At 32.0% G+C, this 22108-nt stretch overlaps 2 protein-coding genes across 4 annotated transcripts; both read left to right on the forward strand.

Annotated features, from left to right (window-relative positions):
- The first annotated feature begins 10176 nt into the window (after window positions 1–10176).
- On the forward strand, window positions 10177–13982 carry LOC8265249 (transcription factor bHLH74). 2 transcript variants are annotated; one of them, XM_015721174.3, is made up of 8 exons: window positions 10177–12280; window positions 12391–12621; window positions 12703–12768; window positions 12863–12931; window positions 13096–13167; window positions 13258–13398; window positions 13478–13565; window positions 13649–13982. In XM_015721174.3, exons 1-8 carry the CDS (start codon window positions 11738–11740, stop codon window positions 13669–13671), a joined length of 1233 nt encoding a protein of 410 aa, XP_015576660.1. In that variant the 5' UTR covers window positions 10177–11737; the 3' UTR covers window positions 13672–13982. The 2 variants fall into 2 exon arrangements, with proteins under 2 accessions (XP_015576660.1, XP_002510047.1); XM_002510001.4 differs by having other exon boundaries at window positions 10180–12280; window positions 13484–13565.
- Window positions 13983–16209: 2227 nt separating this feature from the next.
- On the forward strand, window positions 16210–21020 carry LOC8265248. Of its 2 annotated transcripts, XM_002510000.4 has the most exons (7): window positions 16210–16591; window positions 17198–17239; window positions 17655–17783; window positions 18583–18815; window positions 19715–19751; window positions 20417–20474; window positions 20572–21020. In XM_002510000.4, exons 1-7 carry the CDS (start codon window positions 16427–16429, stop codon window positions 20646–20648), a joined length of 741 nt encoding a protein of 246 aa, XP_002510046.1. In that variant the 5' UTR covers window positions 16210–16426; the 3' UTR covers window positions 20649–21020. The 2 variants fall into 2 exon arrangements, with proteins under 2 accessions (XP_002510046.1, XP_015576961.1); XM_015721475.3 differs by lacking the exon at window positions 17198–17239 and having other exon boundaries at window positions 16211–16591.
- The last annotated feature ends 1088 nt before the right edge of the window (window positions 21021–22108 follow it).

Consider the following 22108-nt stretch of genomic DNA (forward strand, 5'->3'; position numbering starts at 1 on the left):
GGTCCGTTAATAACAAATAACAATATAGGAAGATATTATTACAGGAGGTAAATTAATGGGTGTTTATTTTAAAAGGAGCATTAGTAAACACAAAGAAGTGAAACTGATATTTTGAGTTAATTATTAATCATCATACATATTTAAAAAATTATAAATGCTTAAAGCATATTTATTCGATCCATTTAAAGTAAAACGACTCTTATCACTAAGCTTTTAGATCTCATTTGTTGCTTGTTTACTAGCTTTTGTCTCTTGCCTTCAAGCTTGTCTACATTCAATTATATATTTATGGCACCCAATAAAATAATTTCTTAATGCATTGAAATAATTTAATTTATAGATTTGATTTGGGTTTAAACTGTCTATCAGTTCCCTAAAAAAACTGTCTATGAGTTCAGTTAATACCTAATTATTTATATAAAATACTCCAAAAGTATGTGATAAAAAATATTGTCAAATGAAGTAATTGAAAGTATAAAAGGGATAAAATATATGGTATGATATACTGGTGTAGACAAGGTGGGGCAAGGACCACTTTGGCCTCTCCAAAAAATTTGGATCTCCTCGTACATCCCTAAAAAATTTGCCTTCTTTCTTTAATATTTAACTACGGCTCCCCCAAACAGTTTGGTGCCCTATATTCTTCTGAAAAATTTGCCTCTTTGGCCCCTGCAAAGTAAAAGGAAAAGATTTTGGCCCCTCAAGAAAAAGAAATTTTCTCCCTCCGCCCCATAGCTCCGGGGAGCTAGATTTTGTACAGTGGAGACTTAGGTAAGCTGGCCTAAGGGCTGGGTTAGAGTTAGGGTGAGGGAGGGCCCTTAATTAGGGGCATGCTGAATAGGACAAAGGGACGATTGGACCTGTCAACATCGCGAATCTAATTAAGAATCTTTTGGCCCAAGTCTTTGTTGACTTCTTCTTTCTTTTTTCTTACATCTTTAATTTTGTTGATATAATTTTTAACTATGGATAAGGTAGTTACACGTGGCGTATGTTTGCCGTCAGCGTTACCGTAGTAGCCGTAAACCGCCGTTGCTCGACTGTTGTGTCTTTGGCTTTTGTCCTTTCAACCGTAGAGAGGGGGGCCGTAGATTCGATCTACCTTCTGATCCTTTATGCTAATCTACACAGCTTCTGTCAAATAAAGATGTACGCAGTCCGTTATAAAACTTGAAAATAATTAATAATAATATAAGAGAATTACAAAATAAAAAAGATCTTTCTTACGTTCCCAGTAATTTTTTTGTTTGTTTTAAAGAAAAACCAGTTTATCGTTTATTTCTTCATCAATCAATTAAGTTTGGACTATATATATATATATATATATATATATATATATATATATATATATATATATATAATATATAAGAGTCACTCGTATTTATAAATATTTTAATATTAAAAAATTAATATATATTTAATTATTTAAAATTAATAAATATATATTTATTATTTATTAATTTAATTCTACTACACATTATGTTGATTATTTAATTTGGAGTATTTCTTTTTGTACATAAGATAACTATTTAAATGATTTGTTATACTAATCTAAGTTGTTTATTCAATACTTACTTGGTTTTTACATTCACGAATCAAATAATATAGGACAGCATTGCCACTCGACTAGCCGTTGAACCTAGCCCTTAGAGCGGAAGAATTTGTCGAATCGAAAACTTCGCCTATGATATAACTCAGCGCGGATAAGCTATATGTTTCTAGCGCTTGTTTAAGACGGTACGCTTTCTCTGTACTTTTTTCTAACTAAGTCAATTGAAAATGACATCGGCTAGTGAGCAAACGAGCTTCGGAATTAGATCAAAGCCAAGGACCGAGGTCTGGGGTACCCGGATCAGACTTGACTTCATGTGTAAAAGAAAAACAGTTGTTTGGGTAAATCAGAGTACCATTTTTCTAAATTTAATAGTACAATCTGTAAGCAACATTGAAGTCTCATGGCGTAGAAAGTGGTTAGGCACCATAATGAACTCAAGACCGATAAACCTGGTCTAGGCCATTTCTTTTCTATGGGCTGCTGTTCAGGCCATTTTCTTAATACAATTTTGGTTGGCTTTCGGAGAGCGACCGCATTTTGCTGGCCTCGAAGATGAGAGGGGCAGTAAACAATAACATTATTGAGTCTGTTTATCTCCAGTAATCATTATTGTTGTTTTCTAGATTTGTAGGTTAGCTATATATATGTATCAGTGCTTTCCAATAATGCAAAAGTGTCTTTATTTTGACCAAGATTTTTCTCGCATTTGGCCCTATTTAGTCTGACAAGCTGTCCAATAATAGTATTATACATTCTTGAATGGTCCAATTATATAGGTTGAGAGATTGTTTACTCACCAACAGAATCCTTTCATTTTATAAATCTTCTGTTCTCACACAGCATTGTTACTATTCAGGGTTTTCTTCGTCAGATAATAATAATTGGACGTAGGATAAGCGATTACATGTCTTGGTGCTGAAAAGAATATCCCTGGCTTCACAGTAACAGAAAGAGCTGTCTCTGCGTGCGCGAGTGTGTATGCATGTTTCATACCCTACAAGCTAATGTGGTATTAACTGTTAACTAAAGACAACGAGGAATTGATGCCGGAAAAGCTGGAATTTCCTCTGGTTTACAAGTCTAAATTGACAGCTTATGACCAAGACAAATCACAAGTGAGATCTTGTTCTATTAGTGCGGAACTTGTTAACACTTCAAATATGCTTTACTGCTTTTATTGATTCTATTAGTGTATTTCAATTGGTTTTATGTTTTTTTGTCTTTCCTTCATTGCCTTATTTTAGATGGGAAAACCATACTTATTTTTATTAAATAATTTAAATATATGTAGTTACAATTATACCTCACAGTTCGTAATAGTTATTTTTCTTACAGATCACTTGATATAAATATGATGATCTCTATTATTATTAATAGAAAGAGAGACTTCATCTCTAAACCTCCCAGACCTTATAACATACTTCAGTATAAAATTGATCATGATATACTTGATTAATAATATTAAATAATTTTTAAATAGCTATTGATTCACAATTAAAAGCAAATAAGCATAGGCAAGCTTTTGATGATGTTTTCTAAAGTAATGTTTATTAACATACACTACTGTGTTACTAAAGGAAACATATAGCTTCTTTCAGATGTGCATTATTGCTGCTTTATTTTATACCATTTAGGGTCGCATCACCCAAATTTTTAACTATAAATAATTTGAAAGAAAAGGAAAAATTGTGAACTTCAGAATTTTGTTCTCGATCTGGCCAACATTATCTTCATGCTTCCTGATAAAACTAAAAAGACAGTGGATTAAGACGAATAAACTAATCAAGTATATATGGGATGCTGTTTTTATTTGCAGCTAGCAAGTGGAACTGTGGAAGTTAGAGATTTACAGGTGGAAATATATGCCCTACAGGTTGAAATAATCACCGAAAATCTATACTGTCCTTTTTGTTACAGAAATCTTTATTAGTTTTTGAAAAACTAATGGCAAATTGTGAAAATTATGTCAAGAAAATAAAAACGACATTGATTAGACAAATGAAAAGGAAAGAAGCATGAATAAAGAGAAACACTCCCAACAACTACGAAGAAAAAAAAAAGGGTCGGAATCACATACAAGAGAAATTGATAGTCAAATTAAGGAGCTCGCATTGCAACTCATTCAGAATTAAAAGGATTGGAAAAGGGAGCAATCTCATGCTATAAAAATATAGAATCAGGCGCATGAATTTCTTCAAAGTACTTTGATTTTAATAGTCAAAAAAGATTAGTCTATACAGGTTGGATTCACAAAAGAATGTGTGTGAAAAAAGGACTTAGTTTTATATGCGCGACTCTTAAATCATATATGATATAGCTTATCATAATTCAGAAAAATAATATTTGTCATTTTTTGCATGAAATAATTGAATAGGCTCAAGGGGCACTATATTTCTTTTCTTATTTACAATGAAAAGGTTAACTCTGAGTGTCAAGTGGAACACTAATTAATTTTAAAATGTTGTGTCAAAAATAATATTATAAGTTGGGCTGACAAAGATAGTCGCAGCGGCCAAGTATTCTAAAATAAGGTCCCAATCTATGTTTCTGTCTCATTCCATGGCTTGCATGACAGAACAAGTCGCCGGAAAGTATATTGGGACAACCCAAATCAGGTGCTTTTTTCCCTGTTGTCCAACAATTCATAAGGAAATGAGGAAGGTGATGGATGTTTTGTTCAATGGAGTGGATCTTTTCTTCTTGGGGAGACCTTTAGTTCCAAGATGATATTTTATCTGGAGTATATATATGGACCAGTTCCACTTCTCTCTATTCATCATAAAAGTCTTTCACGTGAGCTTTAGAATGTGACAAATCGCGCGATGATAATGCTATTGGATCTCAGACCTAAGCATGACTTCTGTGTTTTCTCAATCATTGTGAACTTGCTCTGTCCTTTCTTTTAGATTTAGATTTTTGTTGCCCATGTTTAAATGGTTTGCTTTGGGTTCAACAAAGAACCCGGAAATTTAAATTGCTGAACAGTAGAGGCCTTGAGGATTTCCTTTCTCGCAACACTGGGCCCAATCTACCCATTTAAGACTCACGAAGTTTTTCTCATGGAACAACGATTTGGACCTGCTCTAACCCATCACGGCTGTGAACGGTCAATTGGAATAGGGAACCTCATCAGAATCAGTAGAAATTTCAAGCATCTACTACTGTTTCTTGCCCACTTATGAAATAATTTAAACCTCAGGCCCAATCGCTATAAGAAGAGAAAAAAATGTAAAAACATAGCCCGATTTTCACCCCTTCCCTTCAGACTTTCGTTCCTATTTTTCGCTGATCCAATATTTCCTTCGAGAAACATAAAAACCAGTATTACCTTCTACAAGAAAAGAAAAAACCTTAAACCATTATTTCTCATTCTTTCTTTCTATCCACGATCTACCTCTCATTAACAAGCCCCTCTCCTCAATTTCGCTCTCTTCTAATTTTAGTGTCTTTTTCCATGTATTAGTGAAGTAGGAAAAAATAAAAGTAGAAGTTACCCTAGCCAGTTGCCATCCATACATTTTAACATATCCTTTTATCCTCCCCTGTCCCGTATCCAGCTAAGTGTTAATGTTATTTTTCCCTAATCCAACTAAGTGTTGATGTTATTTTCTGATCATCAAAATCAATATGTTTTCGTTTCTTTCTTATCTTTCCATTCAGTATAAGTGTTTGCATTTTTCCATTCAGTACAAGCGTCTGCATTTTTCTCGAAAAGAATTATTAGCGTAATTAATAAGACATAGTGCAATGATAATCAACTGTCCTCGAAAGTTAAAGGCTATTCCTATAAAGTCATTAAAATCATTGAGAACTTCGACATATGTACATTTCTGCAAAACCCTGAAACATATTGACCATGAATAAATAATAATAATGTCTTTGAAGCAAAAATGGGCAGCAGCAGGAACATGTACACGTTTGAAAGATTTTGCTGGTCATGTTTTTCCATAACCAGCAGTAAATTGAAAGATGCACCTAAACCTGTTCGGCCCCTCGATGATTGAACCGCTAGTTCCCATATATTTCAAATCTTTTTAGGTAATCTTTCTTTTCATACAATGCCAAATGTAAATATATATGTATCTGGCATTGAAATCTGCAGGCAGAAAACTTCTGTATGAGGAAAAATCAATGGCATATATGAAAATGATTGTGTATGTATTATTATTTTCAGTCCCAAATACCTAACGAAACAAAGCATCATTATTTTTTCAGTTTCCTTAACAGCAGCCTTTCTGCTTTTAGTTCTAAAGTGAAACCACATTATGATTACTTCTCCTCTGCGCATGCTTCAATTAGTCTCATTGAAGGTCTTGTATCAGATTCTTTTCCATGTCATTTCGTTTTCTTTCTTAACCCCTTCCGTTAAACAAATTCAAATGATTATGTGTTCTAATCTTCTTCTTTTTTTTTTATGCAATATCGAAATGAATTAATCTCCCGATTAAAATTGTGGAAATTTCATGGGCACAATGCAGGCATTCTCGTTAATTAATCACATACTTTTATTTACTTTATCTTTATGAGTTGTAGGGTGGGTTTTTCTTTTTCTTTTATTTACATCTTTAACTTCCTATTAAATATAATGGACAAACTTTTTGTAAAGGGAAAAAAAAGAAATTAAAAGAAAGCTTCTTTAAGAGTATAAAAGAGCAGCACTAAGCATGGGCTATGACTGTGTTTAACTTTGTAAAGCAATGATTTGTACATATTTTTTATTTATTTATTGTTGCTGTGTGTTTTCTTAAAAAGAAAAATCTGGTGAGGTAGAAATCTCGTGAGATTCTTCCTCTTAGGTATCAAAACCATCATTGCTAGTTAGGAAGGACCACTATGTCGTGGACCAGAGGATTAGGCCCATGTAGAGTTTGACATGTGTCACGCGCGTGATCGTTTGTGGGGTCGGCTTTGATTGGGGTTTGTTGTAATTAAGAATGCTGTTATTGTCGATTCTTGACGACGATGATGGTTTGATACTCGATAATATAAGAAGAAGAAGAAGAGTGCTCCCAATAACAAAATCACTTAATTATATTAATCTATGTGTTTAGCAGAAGTATCTAACCTGCTTTGCTAATTGGGCCACCTTCTGTTTGGCATATTTATATTTGCTCTACCTATTGATCAACAGTTGCTGTGATTGGATCGTACATCTATCTTCTAACTTTCTTTCCTTTTTATTAATTAAAATTTATTCACTTCCTCCAATCTAATACAGGAATATAAATAAAAACTCACTGTACCAACAGAAAACTTACTGTTTTATAAATCTCTAATAATGTTTTTTAAAAAATTAAAATCAAATATTTTGGTTAATTTATTTTTATATATTATTCTTATAACTTCTTCTTTTCTCGCCAAATTTAATTTATAAATTATATAATATTAGTTTCGAATTTGAAGCTAACACTAATAATTCATACATATAAATAAATAATTTTTATAGCTTCTAATTCTCGGGTTATTAAAACTCCTTGAGTATATATATTTTTATACTTTTTATCATTTATTATTAAAAAATCTCATATTGTCCAAAACAAAGATGATTGCAATACTACAACATGGTCTTAATAATCTTAACAAGTCAATTTAAGCATGATTGTTCACTTTGTAATAATCAAAACTTCCTTTAATGAAATCGATTTTCTAATTTCCACAAACAAACAATCCATTTCAGTCCAGCGAAAAAGAAAATGGAAAATAACACATCTTACTCTCTAGTCTCTACCCTAAGGCCACCAGTGTGTCCCACCTTTGAATCGTACCCTGGAGAATGATTTGGTGTGAGTACCCACATTGATTAGTTAGGTGTACCATCTCAATCATCATATCTACATACTGATTTTGACTATGCAGTCCTTTCACGTGGGGTCCATTTCCCCCCCAATCCATGTCGCACATACAATCTCAAGAATCCCGATTATTCTTATTGTGAGGTAATTCACACTTGATTATCGTCTTTTTAAACAAAAGTTAGCCGCTAATCTCGGAATAATAATGTCAATAATACAGCAAGATCACAACCGGACATTGTATTGACCAGATAATTTTGTTTGACCAGGTGCTTCTTTTTTTTTTCCCTTGTATAGGGTACAGCTCTATACGACTACAGCTGGAAAACTGTACCAGGACAAGAAGGTAAAAATTGATGATTAGATTCCCATTATTCCTTATGTTCTTCCTTGCCAAAGCCTCCAAAGCTTATTATAAAAATATAATAATAGAAAAAGAAAAAGATTGCTGCAGCCTATATTATTTAATTATATACATATAAATTGCCGTTTTATAAAAGAAAGAGAAAATCTATTATATGCTGTACAAATAGAGTACTTTTCTTGAGTTGTCTAATTGCAGTTAGACACTTGTCCTATCAATACACTCACAAAATTACTGATTTAAGGAGTCATTTGGTACATATAAGTAAATAAAGAAACAGCACTCCAACCTCAAAAGCGTCTATATAAAATAATAACATTTTTTAAAGATCTTAATAAAATATTAAATTTGAATGCAGTTAAATTAAAATTACTAAGAAAGTGATTTATTATCCATAAATGTCTTATTCAATATAATCTTAAATTGATTTTAAATTTAATTATGTTAAAAATAAAAACAGTACTTTCTGTGAAATAAAAAAAAATAATTTCATTTAAATTTTGCAAAAGAATAATTCTAAGAAATATATATTTAATTATTATTAAGGAAGTGACTAATTTTAGAAGTCAAGGTGAGGAGAATTTTCTTAATTAAAGATATATTTCTACTTAAATATATAAAATAATTAATATTAATTTTTAAATTTTATAGAAAATATAATTTTTTCTTAAGAAGTCGAGCTATGTACTAGATATTTTTATTTTTTAATTTCTAAAAGTATTTTTAATTTTTTTTTACTTCCTTATGTAATATCCTTTAAAAAATTAGAATATTTATACCAAAGTCCGAAAAAGTCGATGGTTTACCTGTATAAGTTATACACCAACCGATATTATTATTTCTATTATAAATATTTAAATATCAATAATTAAATTAGTTTTTTATTATAATAATATATAATTAAATTACTAATAAATTAAGTATGTATATTTTTTGAAATCTTTGAGTATGCATATTTTAATAATATTAATATTAATATTAATATTATTATTTATTATTTTTAATACATACAATGAGTTGACATACTGTGGGTTGGATATATTTTAAGTTAATTTTTTAGTATTTTTGATCGTTGATAGATAAAAAATATTAATAGAATCAATATATTTTTATATAATAAAAATATATTGCAATATTTATGCTTTATTTAATTTAATTAAATTTCAGATTTTTATTTTGTTAAAATACATCATTTTTGGTTTTTCCTAAAATATAGTAGTTTTTCTTTTCTTTTGAATTCGAAAATTTTATTAAATAATTTTGTGGCATAAAATAAAGACTACATGCAAAACATGTATAATAAATTTCAAATTAGTTGTTACAAACACCGTGTAATTTCATCCGTTCAAATTCTATTAAAATCATTATCCCCACACTGACCCACAAAAAACCCTTAATTAAATTGTTATATGCATTCTAATTTTGGATAGTGTCTTTTCTTTAAACAATTTTAATAGGTTATAATTAATTATAATAAGTTATTTAATAGAATAAAATAAAATTAATTTTTAATGTATAATTAAATTTTAGGTTATTATTTTTATTAAGTACATTGCCTTTTATTTTGAAAAAAAAAATAGAAATGAACTTTAAAATCTGAAACATTTTAATATCGATAAAATTGATATTTATTAACTCCATACTGGTAATTATATTCGATCATCGATCTTTTATTTTATAAAATAAAAAGATTGGAGATTTAGAAAATGTAAATGGAAGAAATGTATATAATATTTTTACTAAAAATTGATTTTAAATCTTTAATAAGAGCTTCAGTTTAATAATAAAAGTATTTAGCTAATAACTCCCCATTATGTAATTTACCGGCATTAAATTAAAAAAGAAAAAATACAAATCCAAACAAACAAAGAAAATCATCAATTCAAGTACAAATCCACGCAGCTGTGGTGAAGTTCTTATCGACAAAAAATCGATTTTTTGAGAAATATTAATTTTCACTCAATGACTTTATCTTTATCATCTTAATTTTTTTGTATAAAATTAAGCACAAAAAAAACGTCGAGTAAGAATAAAAAATGTAAAGGCAAATTTCCCAAATATAAAATTAGAAAAAAAGATTAATGCGAACTTGTTAGTGAAGTTTCGTCTCTGATGGGTGAACCTCTTCAATTAGTTTAATCTGAAACTTATTTATTAAGACCATAAGGTAGGTTTTAATTTAGTGATAGACTGATATTATGCACACCACTGAAATTCAACTGAATTATTATCTGATTATTTAACATGGTATGTGATTAATAAAATGATCAAATGAATTTTGTACATGGCCCACAGATTGAAAGGTTTGGGAGAGAGAGAGGGAGGATTTGGTAGGACCAAGAGAGAAGAGTTGATGATGAGGAGTGGTGGTCCTCATGGAGAGTGATGGAGCTTAGGTGCATAATGAGTGGTTTCTCAAAAGAAATGAAAGGAAAGAGGTTGGGTTAGTTGGCACTGAGAAAAATGAGTGTGTAACAGCAAAGAGAGAGAGGTCTGTTAGAATAGTTGGCAAGTGTGTCGGTAATTTTTTTTTTTATTATTTTCAAAAGAGCAAAGCAAAGAAAAATAAAATTAAATAAAATTAAAGAAAAAAGAGTATTATAATGTCCAAGAAGCAAGCAAGGAAAGAGAGAGTGAGCAATCTTGGGCTTGAAGAGAAGAACCTCTCCAATCTGCTATGAGATAATAAATATTTAATGAAAAAGAAAAGAATTGTTAAAAAGTGTTCAGTTCATCATTTTTTTTAAGAAATTTTTTTAAAGAGAAAGAAAAATAAATTACAAGGAGTGTAAAGTGATTAGGTTCTGTAATAATTTAGCAAGCAAGAGCAGTTGGGCAGTAGTTAGTGTGTCTTTTAAAATCATACATTACACCTGTTAGCTTGAGCAGGTAAGCCAAGTCTCTCTCACTCTCTCTCTCTCTCTCTCTGTGCATGTTTTTCCCTCTTCTTTATGTTTTCTCTCTAGGTTCATAGGGTCTTTTTTAAACATTGTCTGTGTGATTAATAATAAAAAGTTGGAATTTGATGCTTGCTTTACTATTTGTGGAAGTACCCAATTGGTGAATTTGATTTTTTTTCTTTGTCAAATTTAAGCAAGCATTTGATGCTCTTTGAAGGTACCATCAAACACCCATTTTAGGGAACTGTGAATGAAACTCTGTTTCATTTCAGTTCTTGCATAATTCAAGTAGAATTTGATGCTTTTTTGACCTTTTTTTGGAAAACCCATCTGAGAATATCTCAAAAGGGCTCTCTGTAACTTCCCTTTTCTTGGAGGGGTTGTTGGGTCTTTGATTCAAAACTTGAACAACTAGTCATTTCTTTGTAAGGACATCTAAAGACACCATTTTTGTTCCTAATTCCATATTCATTGCTTAAAGTCTGAGCCTTTGCGGTCTTCCTCCTCAATTAGGTGGTAAATGAAGAGATTCAGGTCTGCTAATATCTGTACATTGATGTTTTAAAATGAGTGGAGCTGCTTTCAGGTTCAAGCAAAAGTGAAAAGGGAATCTGCTTTCTTTCCTTTTGTAAGGGTCTTGTGAGCTGTTAGTTGGCTAATGCCATTCTTTGTCCATGTCTACTTTATGCTCTGAAAGGTTCACTTTCTTGTCTGTAGGAAGCATTTTTCAATTTCTCCATTGAATATTATTAGAGTAGACTTGATCCTAGTGATTTTTGAAAGATGAGGTAAATAGATGATGCTGGGTTAGATTTTATGCTTGATGCATTGGATTTTCTCTTTTTCACTTTGTGTCTTATGGGATGCTACAATGAGGTGTTTCTTTTACTTTAGCACCCTCTCAGTTCTATAAAGCTGCCAAAGATTACTTGTTCCTTGTTGAGTCCTGCAAGATATCACCAGCTAATTTTGGTCAAACTCACTTTGCCTTTAAATTTTATAGTTCCTTCTGTCTTTTTATCTATATTTAGTCCTGGTCTTGGCTAACTGCTGGGTTGGGGTTTCCACAAATTCAGATATAGGCCTGTCCCTTAGGATTTGGGAATTAATCTTTTGAATCTAGAAAATGGGTACTAGTGAAGATAATAATGAAGGCATGGCATTTCAAAGTGGAGGAGAAAGTGTTATGAATTGTCAATCTTCAGGAATGAGTGCAAATCCTTTCTTTCCTCCTGCTTGGGATCCAGTTGTTTCACTAAATCAGCATGAGAATTTTGGAGCTTCAATGGTGTCTCAAAGTGAATTTACCAATTCTCATTACGCTATTGTGATGGAAAACCAGGGAATCAATAGCTCATCCCATCTTGTCCACTACCAATCTGATTCAAGTTACGTTGAGCTGGTGCCAAAGTTTCCTTCATATGGAAGTGGGAGCTTTTCAGAAATGGTTAGCTCCTTTGGTCTCACTGATTGTGGCCAGATTTCCAATTCTGGGTGCCATCCAAATTATACTTCGAACAGCGCGGCTAACAATGAAAGAACTATAACAAATAGCGCACTATCTCAAGAGGATCACCAATTATCAGAAGAGCCCGTAGTAGGAGTTTCGCCTGATGGAAAAAGAAGAAAAAGGTTGGCTGAGCCCAGTTCTCCTTTTGATCCAAATAAGGTAATTTGCATTATGTCACAAATAATATGGACTAGGCAGTTTAAGGATTTTGCAGTCCTTTGATTGTGTGCAACTTTTTTGTCTTCCAATTATTGTGTTATCAATTGTAGAATGCTGAAGAGATGCATAAAGATCCTTCTGGAAACAGCTCTGATATTCCAAAAGAACAGGATGAAAAGAAATCAAGAACTGAACAAAATACTGCTGCTAATTTGCGAGGTAAACAGGCAGCTAAACAAGCTAAAGAAAATTCTCACAGCGGAGAAGCTCCCAAAGAGAATTACATTCATGTGAGGGCCAGAAGGGGTCAAGCTACCAATAGCCACAGCCTTGCTGAAAGGGTATATTCTTATTAATATGTGTCAACTATAAGAACATTGTATTGTTCATCCATATGTTGAAGACTGTACGTCCTTTTGTAGGTGAGAAGAGAAAAGATCAGTGAGCGGATGAGATTGCTGCAAGAACTTGTTCCAGGATGCAATAAGGTACTTAGCAAAAAGTCTAGCTTTTCTAATGAATCACTTCTCCTTAAAGAAAAATGAAAAGGAGATGCTGATAATTGTCACTAATGTGTTTTAGATTACTGGAAAAGCAGTAATGCTAGATGAAATCATCAACTATGTTCAATCATTGCAACAGCAGGTCGAGGTATGCTATTCTATTTTTATCTCATCTGCGCTGAATTGCAATATCTACATGTATATTACATTCTTGCTATATCATAAGTTTGCTTGTGTCAGTGAATTCTATGCATATGCCAATAGAAGTAATGGCCAATAATTCAGTGGAGTAATACTTGCTTCTGGTTGCAGTTTTTATCAATGAAACTTGCCACTGTGAATCCAGAGCTGAACATTGATATTGAGAGAATTCTGTCAAAAGATGTAAGCCAACAAGGTTCATACAGTGGAAGAGTTTTGATTTCTCTTATTCTATTGTGTTTCTCTGAATGGTACATGTTTTGTTTATTCTAGATCCTTCATTCAAGAGGTGGCAATGCTGCAATCATGGGATTGAGTCCTGGGATCAATGCTCACCCTTATTCACATGGAATATTTCCACCAAACATACCAGTTATTCCAAATACAAATCCACAATTTCCTCCTATGCCTCATGTGAGTAGATGATCTTCATATGGGCGCCACTCTCATCTTTTGGTCTTGGAAAACTTGCACTCACTTTTCATCTTTGTAGTTGCAGACTGTATTAGAGAACGATCTTCAAAACCTTTTCCAAATGGGATTTGATTCCGGTTCTGCTATAGACAGTTTGGGACCAAATGGTATTCACAGAGCATACTTTTCAACCTCAATCCAAGCTCATCTTTGCTTTTCTCTAATCTTCAAACACTTCTATTTTTGACAGGGCGCCTGAAACCGGAGCTCTAATATCTGGAACAGACAAAATGCTCTAATTTCTCCTAACAAAGATCATTTCAAGTCGATTTGCACATTACAGTTATTTAGGGAAAACAGAAGCTATTTGGTTGTATAGGTTGCAGCACCTAACTTCTTGTTCTTCGAATTTTTAGCAGAAGAAAGGTTACTTGTTAGAATCACACACATGTATATTTTTAGACAAGAAAGGAAACTTTGATTGGTTAAGTTCAGTTCTTTTTTTTTATCTTTTTAATTTCTTAAGCAACTGGCATTGTGAATCTTAGAGGAAATTATGAATGAAGCTCTTTTTTTTCTTCTCAGGAGATACAACCAGATACTGTCTTGTGAGGACATTAAGCTACAAACTAATCTCTCCAATTAATTCCCACATCTTCATTTATTTTATAGGCAATTTCTTAATGAATATCCCATCACTTGAAAAATCAATTGATGAGGTGACTGTTGGGAAATCTTTGCATAGACCATGATTTGTGATAAATCACTTCGTATCGACTGTGGTAGTGTAAGACATGGAGATGGTTCATCATGGACCCGGCCTAGGGAACATTTTTTTGGTTTTGTTCAAGGATATAATAATGCTACATTCACAATTATGTATATTGCTCTAATGCTTTTAGTTCTTTTCTGATTTGGCTTATATACTTCATCTTAACAAGTTCTTTAATCGTGCTCAGTAAAATTTGTTATAGAGAGTATACTAGAAATTAGAATTTTAAGAATCTTTTTTAATTCGTTCTCCTTTCTAAAATATTTTAATTTAATTTTTAAATGAGAAAATATAACTTTTGAAAATATTTTTTTTTACTTTTTTATTTTTTAATTTTCTTTAAAACTAAAATTTTCTTTTCTTATACATATTTTTTTCTTTATTAAAAAATTAAATATGGAGCGAAATAATAAATGTTGTTAGAACACATAAATCTTTCAAATTAAGTTAAAATAAAAAGTTAATTTTTTATTATTTAATAGGAAAGTACATAGAAAATATTGTTCGAGCATATATTAGTATGAAATAATTAAAATATATGTCAATCATTTAGAGTCTATAATAGGTAAATCAATAACATCCAAGATTTTAGAAGTGGTTCTATAAGAAAAGCGTACACTAAAATTAGAATAAAATATCTAGATAAAAACAGCTTTTGACAAGTTTTCCGGATCGTAGGATTTTAGAATATAAGAGCGTAGGAATGAATCGAATTTTATATTAAAATCATGTAGGTAATTATTAATAGCACGTATAAAAAGTTGAAACTAATTATATAAGTATTTTTTTGTAATTTAGTTAAATAGTCAAAAAAATTTCAAAATCAACAACGTTAATTGGAGATTAAATAAATTCTAAAAAGTTTTTAAATTCGCCAACGGAGTAAAATTATGAAGCTTAAAAGGTCAAAACTAGCAATTCGTCATGGTATTATACAAAATCAACTAAAATTTTATTTAATTTCCCCTGTACATAACATTAGAATATATTACTTTTCTTTTATATACTAATTAAAGAGCTGTAGATGAAAAAAATATAATGTAAGTTTGATTTTCTAAACGGGATTAAAAAAATTGTAATGATATTTGTAAATAACTTTTCTTTTTTATATTGAAAATAATTAGATTTTCACATGAAAACAGGAAAAGAAAATCATAAATATTGTGTTGGAATTGGTATATTATATACGCACACTATTATCATTTTATTTGACTATAAATTAAATATAACATGTTTATCTATAATATCATCAAAGTTTATTGCCATCCATTTTAGGCAGATTAGAATTAATTAAAATTTGAGATATTGGAATTAATTGAATGAGTTAAGAATTGAGTAATATTCTATGCAAATATTAGACTTTACGAGACTATTTTATTTATTTATTTACTTTTTAGTCATTTAGGGTTATAAACCGCTATAAAAGAATTATAATTATCAATTGATTTATGCATGTTTTTTACGGAGAGCAACTATCGTAATAATTAATTGATGAATCTGAATAACTTTATTTTCCAATGGAAATGAACGATTTTTAAAATAAGCAAGAAGAAAAAGATAATATTATATTTCTTGATGCATATATTAAGATTAATTACTTCGTTCATAGAAAATGTAAGGAGTTTATATTGCATAGTTCATCTCCATTTTCTCATAACATGATCAAATAAATTATATTTTAACTATAAAAGATAATAGACAAATTAAATTTAAATGGAAACTTAAGAGTTAGATTTCAACACATGTTATATATAATTATAATTTGTGACATATTTATTTACTCTAAATTGTAATTTATTTTATTAATTTAAATTAAAAGTATTAATAGTAAACAAAGTTTTCAAACTTGATTAATTAAGGTTCTAACATAAAACAAAATTAGCCAAATTCAATATTTAGTTAAGACGGAGAATTGCAAATCAGCCTATAAGGCTTCAGGAGAAAAGAAAAAAAAAAGAAGGCAGTTAGAGGAACAAAGCGACGCCGTTTTTATTTTCCGTACTGAACGCTGTTGGAGTACATTTTAGATTTTCCTCGCGTATAATGGCCACTCACGCTTCGTTTGCCATGAACTCGACTCCCCTTTGATACAAATTACAAACACTCGCACTGGGAAGGCGGTGTGAAAGAAATAAAAATAAATATTAAAAACATAATTTTTAGAGAAAAACCCTAATTATGGTTTTAGGGTTTTGGATTACCAATTTCTCGATTGTTATTGTTGAGAATTAGTATCCAAATTTATCAATAACAAATATGGGAGGCGGCAATACTAATCGGGATGACGACAATACTAATCGGAATAACGAGAATCCATGGCAATCGCCAAACAGACCGTATCAAGAGAAAAGAGCCGAGGATATGAAACTTTGGAGCGTATTACTTCTCGGTCTAATTGGCGCCACCGCCACCACTTTTGCTGTTAGTTCTATGCCATTTCTTTTTTTTCCTTTTTTTTTTTATATATTTCTGAATCTGAATTTTGAATTATACTGTTGGACAACTGCGCTGTAATTTAGTTTATTTATTTTATCAATAGCTAAGTGAATGCGTTTATAAATCCTATTTTATGTATTTTTATAATCCGACATGTAAATATTTTTTTTGGCTGATTATATGATAATGTTATTTGTAGTGTAAAATCGGTATGGCGTTATAAACTAAGTTAGACTCCTTAGGTAATATTCCTTTATGTTAAATAAAAAAAAAATGGAACACTTAAGCTATAGCTAATGCATAAAATTGCTTCACCTCTTGTTTGGAAAGTCAGAAAATGCAGTGATGCAATTCAATTGAATCCTGTTTAGTTAATTATCATGTTTGGAATGCTTAAGGTCGCTACACTTTAATTCTTCCAACCTAAGGAAATAGAAACAAAGAATTTTAAGGCATTTTGATAGAATGAAATCATGGAAAACTGTCATGATTTTATCCCAATTTGCAAACAAAGCGTCAAAATTAGAGTTACTTGTTGGTTGGAATAGTTCCATTTATAGACATCAGCTGATGGCTGTAACAATCAGGCAGGTTGGTCAGCTGCGAAGGACTGTTGATTGGTTCTATGCTCAGGTATACGATTCTTTTTCCTTAAATTTATTCTTGGTTTTAGCAGCTGTATAGATGGTCGAAATGTCAATCTGAAATCATCCAAGTTATCTTGCCATGAAAGGAAAGTATCATGTCAAGCCAAAGTTAGCTGGCAATAACACAGTTGGGGCTCATGATTATCAGTTTTGCATAACTTTATATTATTGGCATGTTTTACAATTTAGAAATAGTCTCACACATAGCTCTGGTGTGATTTTAACAAAACTCCAGTGCAGTATTATAGAATAATTAGACAAACTATCTTATACATGTTGAGTTTGTGACATATATATTGAGGTTTTCATTCCGTCTTTAGTTTGATGTCTCACAAAGGAAAGTTCTGCGAGTATGTAGCAATTTGTGCACAGTTAATCATATTTGCAAATGCACCTTACAGTTAACAAGGTCACAGTCATGTGGAAAAGGAAGAGCGGGCAGCTCTTTCAGGTCAACTTTTCAGGAGGAAGCATGGAAAAGATACAATCGTCGAATGCAAGAGGAATATGAGCAAGAAATGGAGAGAGTAGTGAGTTTTTCTCTTGATTTGTAAACTCTGCATTGTTTTTAGTGTGAAAGTTTGTAGAACTTACAAAATCAATTATTTGCTGTTACTTGTTTGGTTTCTTTTATATCCCTGCTGACAATTTTGTACAGAATATGAATTTTCTATTTACTTACTTACTGGCTAGAAAATTAATTGATTGGTAAACCACTATTGTTTGTAGCTGTATTTTAAGGTCATTCCATTGATATCTATCTATCTTCCTTCCTTCCTCCCTCCCTCCTGTTATGTATTCTTAGATGTGTGATTTAAGCAAAGCTTGAATCCTACTCATCCTGTGAGTTGATATTGATAGTGAGCAAATAGGTTGAACATTTCACCGCAAACTCTAGCATGGATTTCTAGCAACTCAATTACTTTTGGTGAAACTGCATTAGATATTATAGGTTGATTTATGTGCTGCATGGTTGAAATGATTTCTGATTTTAATGCGGCGTTAGTCTCACCTTGTCTTACTTTTAGCTGCCTTGTGTGATCTGCTAACTTTCTCATAAAAATTCTTAGATGTGGCTAATAAACAATTGGCCTCCTGAAGGTCTTTCTACTGTCTCTTCATCACTGCACTGCATATTGGAGTTTTGTTGATCAGTCCCATGTATCACTATCTCGCTCTCTGCACCATGCTTAGTCATGAGACTAGCTTTGCCATTGTGCTTATGGTGCCTATCATCTTAACTTGCAATTTGAATGGTCTATGCTTGATTAGTTGCATGTTTCTTGACTGTGTATGACTGCAAAAATGATGCCAGACTATAATTCATAGGAACGTATAAGGCGCATGCAAAGTGTGTTTAACCGAGAGAGGAACAAGTACAAAAGAAGCTATGAGAGCTGGAGGGAAAATGGTCAAGGTCAATACCATCAGCATTTTCAGCGTGATGATTGGTATTGGAAGACTGATACATCATTCAGAGATCAGAAGACTGACTTTAGGACTCCAAGAGAGAGTACAAACTACCCATTATCATATCATTACTCAGTTTTGGGGCTTAACAGGTAATGCTAAGATTCTTCAACACCTGATTGCGTCCATATAAGCTGTGATACTAGCCTAGTTGGAATGTTACGAAGTTGTCTTGATAAAGTACTCATTTTAATGAGATCTATTAAAACATTATGAATTTTTTATGACAATAGCATTTTTAGATCAATAGGGAAATGTTTGAATACCAATTTTTGTTGATCAGAGCAGGGACAGAATTTGTTTGAGTAATTTTGGGACAGAACATGTTGAGATTTTAACTTATCATCCCAAACATGCATTTAGAAGAGAAATGGGAAAGCGAGTAGAGACGTCATATTCTCCAATACTATCTCATTATTATGTAGGTATGCCTTGCTAATAGAAGGACCATAATCTTCACAATCATATGAAAGTGATTATTTTTAAAAATAAATAATATTTTTCGCCATGGCATGATGTTGCTTTTTTTTTTGTCAGCTTTTTGTAACATCTATGGTGTTTTTCTGATCACGTGTTTTCAACTTCAATGCAACTTCAATGCCAAACGAACACTTTATCTGCTTAATGGAGCATTCCCTATGTTGAGCAAATATTGAATTGAGATTAAGTTGCTTTTCTTATAAGAGGTGATGAAAAAGTCAAATGGAGCTGAGAGTGTGGCTCAAACTTTGCTTGTTTTGATCATAAGTGAGTGGGAGGTTGCTGATACGGCCATCACAGTTACAGCCATATAGTCACCACAATAATATAGTAGAATTTTGTTTTATAGCCCCCATATATTCACAAATAATTCCTGACTTTACAGCAAATAGGATGTTCAGGCAGGCACAAAGTAAAGTTTTCTCAAACCATTAACATGCATTCAAGCAATTATTCAGGAACTGTGATAGCAATTAGGTTTGACATCTTCACTTCTCTTTGTGTGCAACAGATCTAGAACAGCACCATATACAGAAGCTGAGATTAAGGTATTACTCATGCTCCATATGTTCTCTTCGACACTAATGTTAAGAACCAAGATCCATTTGACTGCTGATGTTTGTTATTACACGACCTCCCTCCTGAACAGCTATTGTTTTTTTGTTAATGATTGACCTTGTATAACTAATTGCCTGAATTTCTCTATAGTATTGACATGCTGTTTTATGCACTTGAGACCATACTTGTCTTATCCAGCAAATTAGAGGTGTTATCCCAAAGCCAAATTGAAGTTTGTGTGCTGATCTTTATCGATGTGTCTTTATGAAAATGCTGGATATCTGAGCACCTGATTAACAAAGAATTAGATCTGGAATTGTTGGGGAATAGGACATGTACAGCCATGTGGGAAGTGTTCTTTTAAAATGATTTGGAGAGTTGATGTGCATCTTGTAGATCTTGTCTATGTTCTTTTGATCAGACTTTTCCATGTTGAAAACTGTTGTGTTTTTGGAGTGATAATAATGCTTTAGGATTCTTATTAGTGAAGAAGAAAGAAGGGGTGGCTGGCTATTTTTTTAGGATCATACATTAGATTATGCAATTTAAATGGATCTCCTGATTCTATATATTTGCGAGTTGAGAATTTTTAAATCTTCATCATGCTGGTTTCAATGTCCCTTTCATACTTAAAGATTTTCTTTCATTCCTGCAGAATGCATTCAGGACCAAGGCAAAGGAGTTTCACCCAGATCAGAACCAAGATAATAAAGGTCAGATATCATTTTGGGTCAGCAGTTATAATGAATAAGTTGATGTCACTGCTATGAGATGATCACATAATGCCTTCTTATTCATGACTTGTTGCAGAGGTTGCTGAGGCAAAGTTCAAAGAGGTAATGATATCATATGAGGCCATCAAGCAAGAAAGAAAAAACATGAAATGAACTGGCTTATTGCCAGACCTAGAACTAGAAGGACGCCTTGCTTCTGTCAAATGCTATTCACGTCACTATTGCTGAAAATAGAATCTGCTGCAAATGAACTTTTGGATAATATAATGTTGTACGAATAGGTTCTTACTTGAGGGAGAGATATGGTAATATTTTTTTATATTATTTTTTTCAAAATTTTGAGTCTAGGTATAAAATAAGGGCAGCTAGTGTATCTATGTAAGAAAGCCCTTGTAATATTTGTTTTGGCGTAAATCCAGGAATTATGAAAAATATTCACTCTTCATCATTACACAGTAACGGTGAATAGATTACTGTAACCCCCGTGTTTAGGAATTTTTTAGGGAAAATAAGTTTTATTTTTTATTCTTTTATTTTCCCTTTATCATCTTTGGGTAAAGAAAAGAAAACATGGATGGAATTTGCTCATTATTTGATAAATACCATTTTGATGAGAAAATAAAAGAAGGAAAATAATCCATATTTTTCTGGCTTCATTGTTTTCTCTCTTTTAACAAACGGTTCGCGGTATATAAGGAAATCCCTTGCACTTGATCTGTCCATCTCCACTTTTGGCAATAGATATTAACATTGTGGTATGAGTAAAATTAAGTGCAACGCGGTTTAGAATGATAGAGTGTCGTTTTGGATTGTTAGTTACCTTACCTGTTATTTTTATTTCTTATTATCAATTAGTTATTCTGTTATGAAGAATGATGAGCTGGCTGATATTATCAAAAGACTATAACGGATATATTGCCACTCCTTTCCACAAGGATAGACAGCTTATTGAATAAAGAAATTATTCCTTCTCTCTCTGAATTTCTTTCTCATCTAACCTCCTTTTTCTAAATTCTGATATTCACTTTTGGTTGAATCATCTGGTATTAGAGCATCGATCATTGGTGCTTGAATCAATATACTCCTGCTCCCTAACATCCAAACAGCTTATCTTGCTAAGCTATAATGGTGGCAGAAAATACTCGTTTACAGGAAATGAAGAAAATGGAAGAATCCATTCCTAGTACGGTGAAAGGCATGCTTCGAAAAAATAACTAGAATCAAGAACAATTATTCACCGGTATGATTGGTGAACTTAAGACACTCATTTCTTCCATTAACACCCACAACCTATCACCAACAACTATGGCATCTTCTTCTCCACTACCCAACAACTATCCCACCACTCAATCGAACCCAGCTAATGAAAAGAACGCCACCAACGATCAAAACCCAGCGCTTGCTAAAAATGCACACCCATTTACTTCTTTCTTTATTGATCTAGCTAGCCAAACACCTATACCTAACAATAACAACTACCAAATGGCTACACGAGTCACCAAAATAGAGTTCTCCAGATTTGATGAAGAGGATCTGGAGGGCTGGTTGTTCAAGTGTGAGCTCTTCTTCCAATTTGATTTTACTCCTTCCAATGCTAGAGTGAAGTTGGCTGC

The sequence above is a fragment of the Ricinus communis genome, chromosome 2, assembly GCF_019578655.1.
Source record: "Ricinus communis isolate WT05 ecotype wild-type chromosome 2, ASM1957865v1, whole genome shotgun sequence".
Classification (NCBI taxonomy): domain Eukaryota; kingdom Viridiplantae; phylum Streptophyta; class Magnoliopsida; order Malpighiales; family Euphorbiaceae; genus Ricinus; species Ricinus communis.

What these genes read in the sequence shown, in the direction of transcription:
- LOC8265249 (XM_015721174.3), top strand. Translation starts at nt 11,738, where the DNA reads ATGGGTACTAGTGAAGATAATAATGAAGGCATGGCATTTCAAAGTGGA. An exon ending in TTGTTCCAGGATGCAATAAG is followed by an intron (nt 12,769 to 12,862) that starts GTACTTAGCAAA and finishes AATGTGTTTTAG; the next exon opens with ATTACTGGAAAAGCAGTAAT. An exon ending in AATTTCCTCCTATGCCTCAT is followed by an intron (nt 13,399 to 13,477) that starts GTGAGTAGATGA and finishes TCATCTTTGTAG; the next exon opens with TTGCAGACTGTATTAGAGAA.
- LOC8265248 (XM_002510000.4), top strand. Translation starts at nt 16,427, where the DNA reads ATGGGAGGCGGCAATACTAATCGGGATGACGACAATACTAATCGGAAT. An exon ending in AGCAAGAAATGGAGAGAGTA is followed by an intron (nt 17,784 to 18,582) that starts GTGAGTTTTTCT and finishes TATAATTCATAG; the next exon opens with GAACGTATAAGGCGCATGCA. An exon ending in TCAGAACCAAGATAATAAAG is followed by an intron (nt 20,475 to 20,571) that starts GTCAGATATCAT and finishes GACTTGTTGCAG; the next exon opens with AGGTTGCTGAGGCAAAGTTC.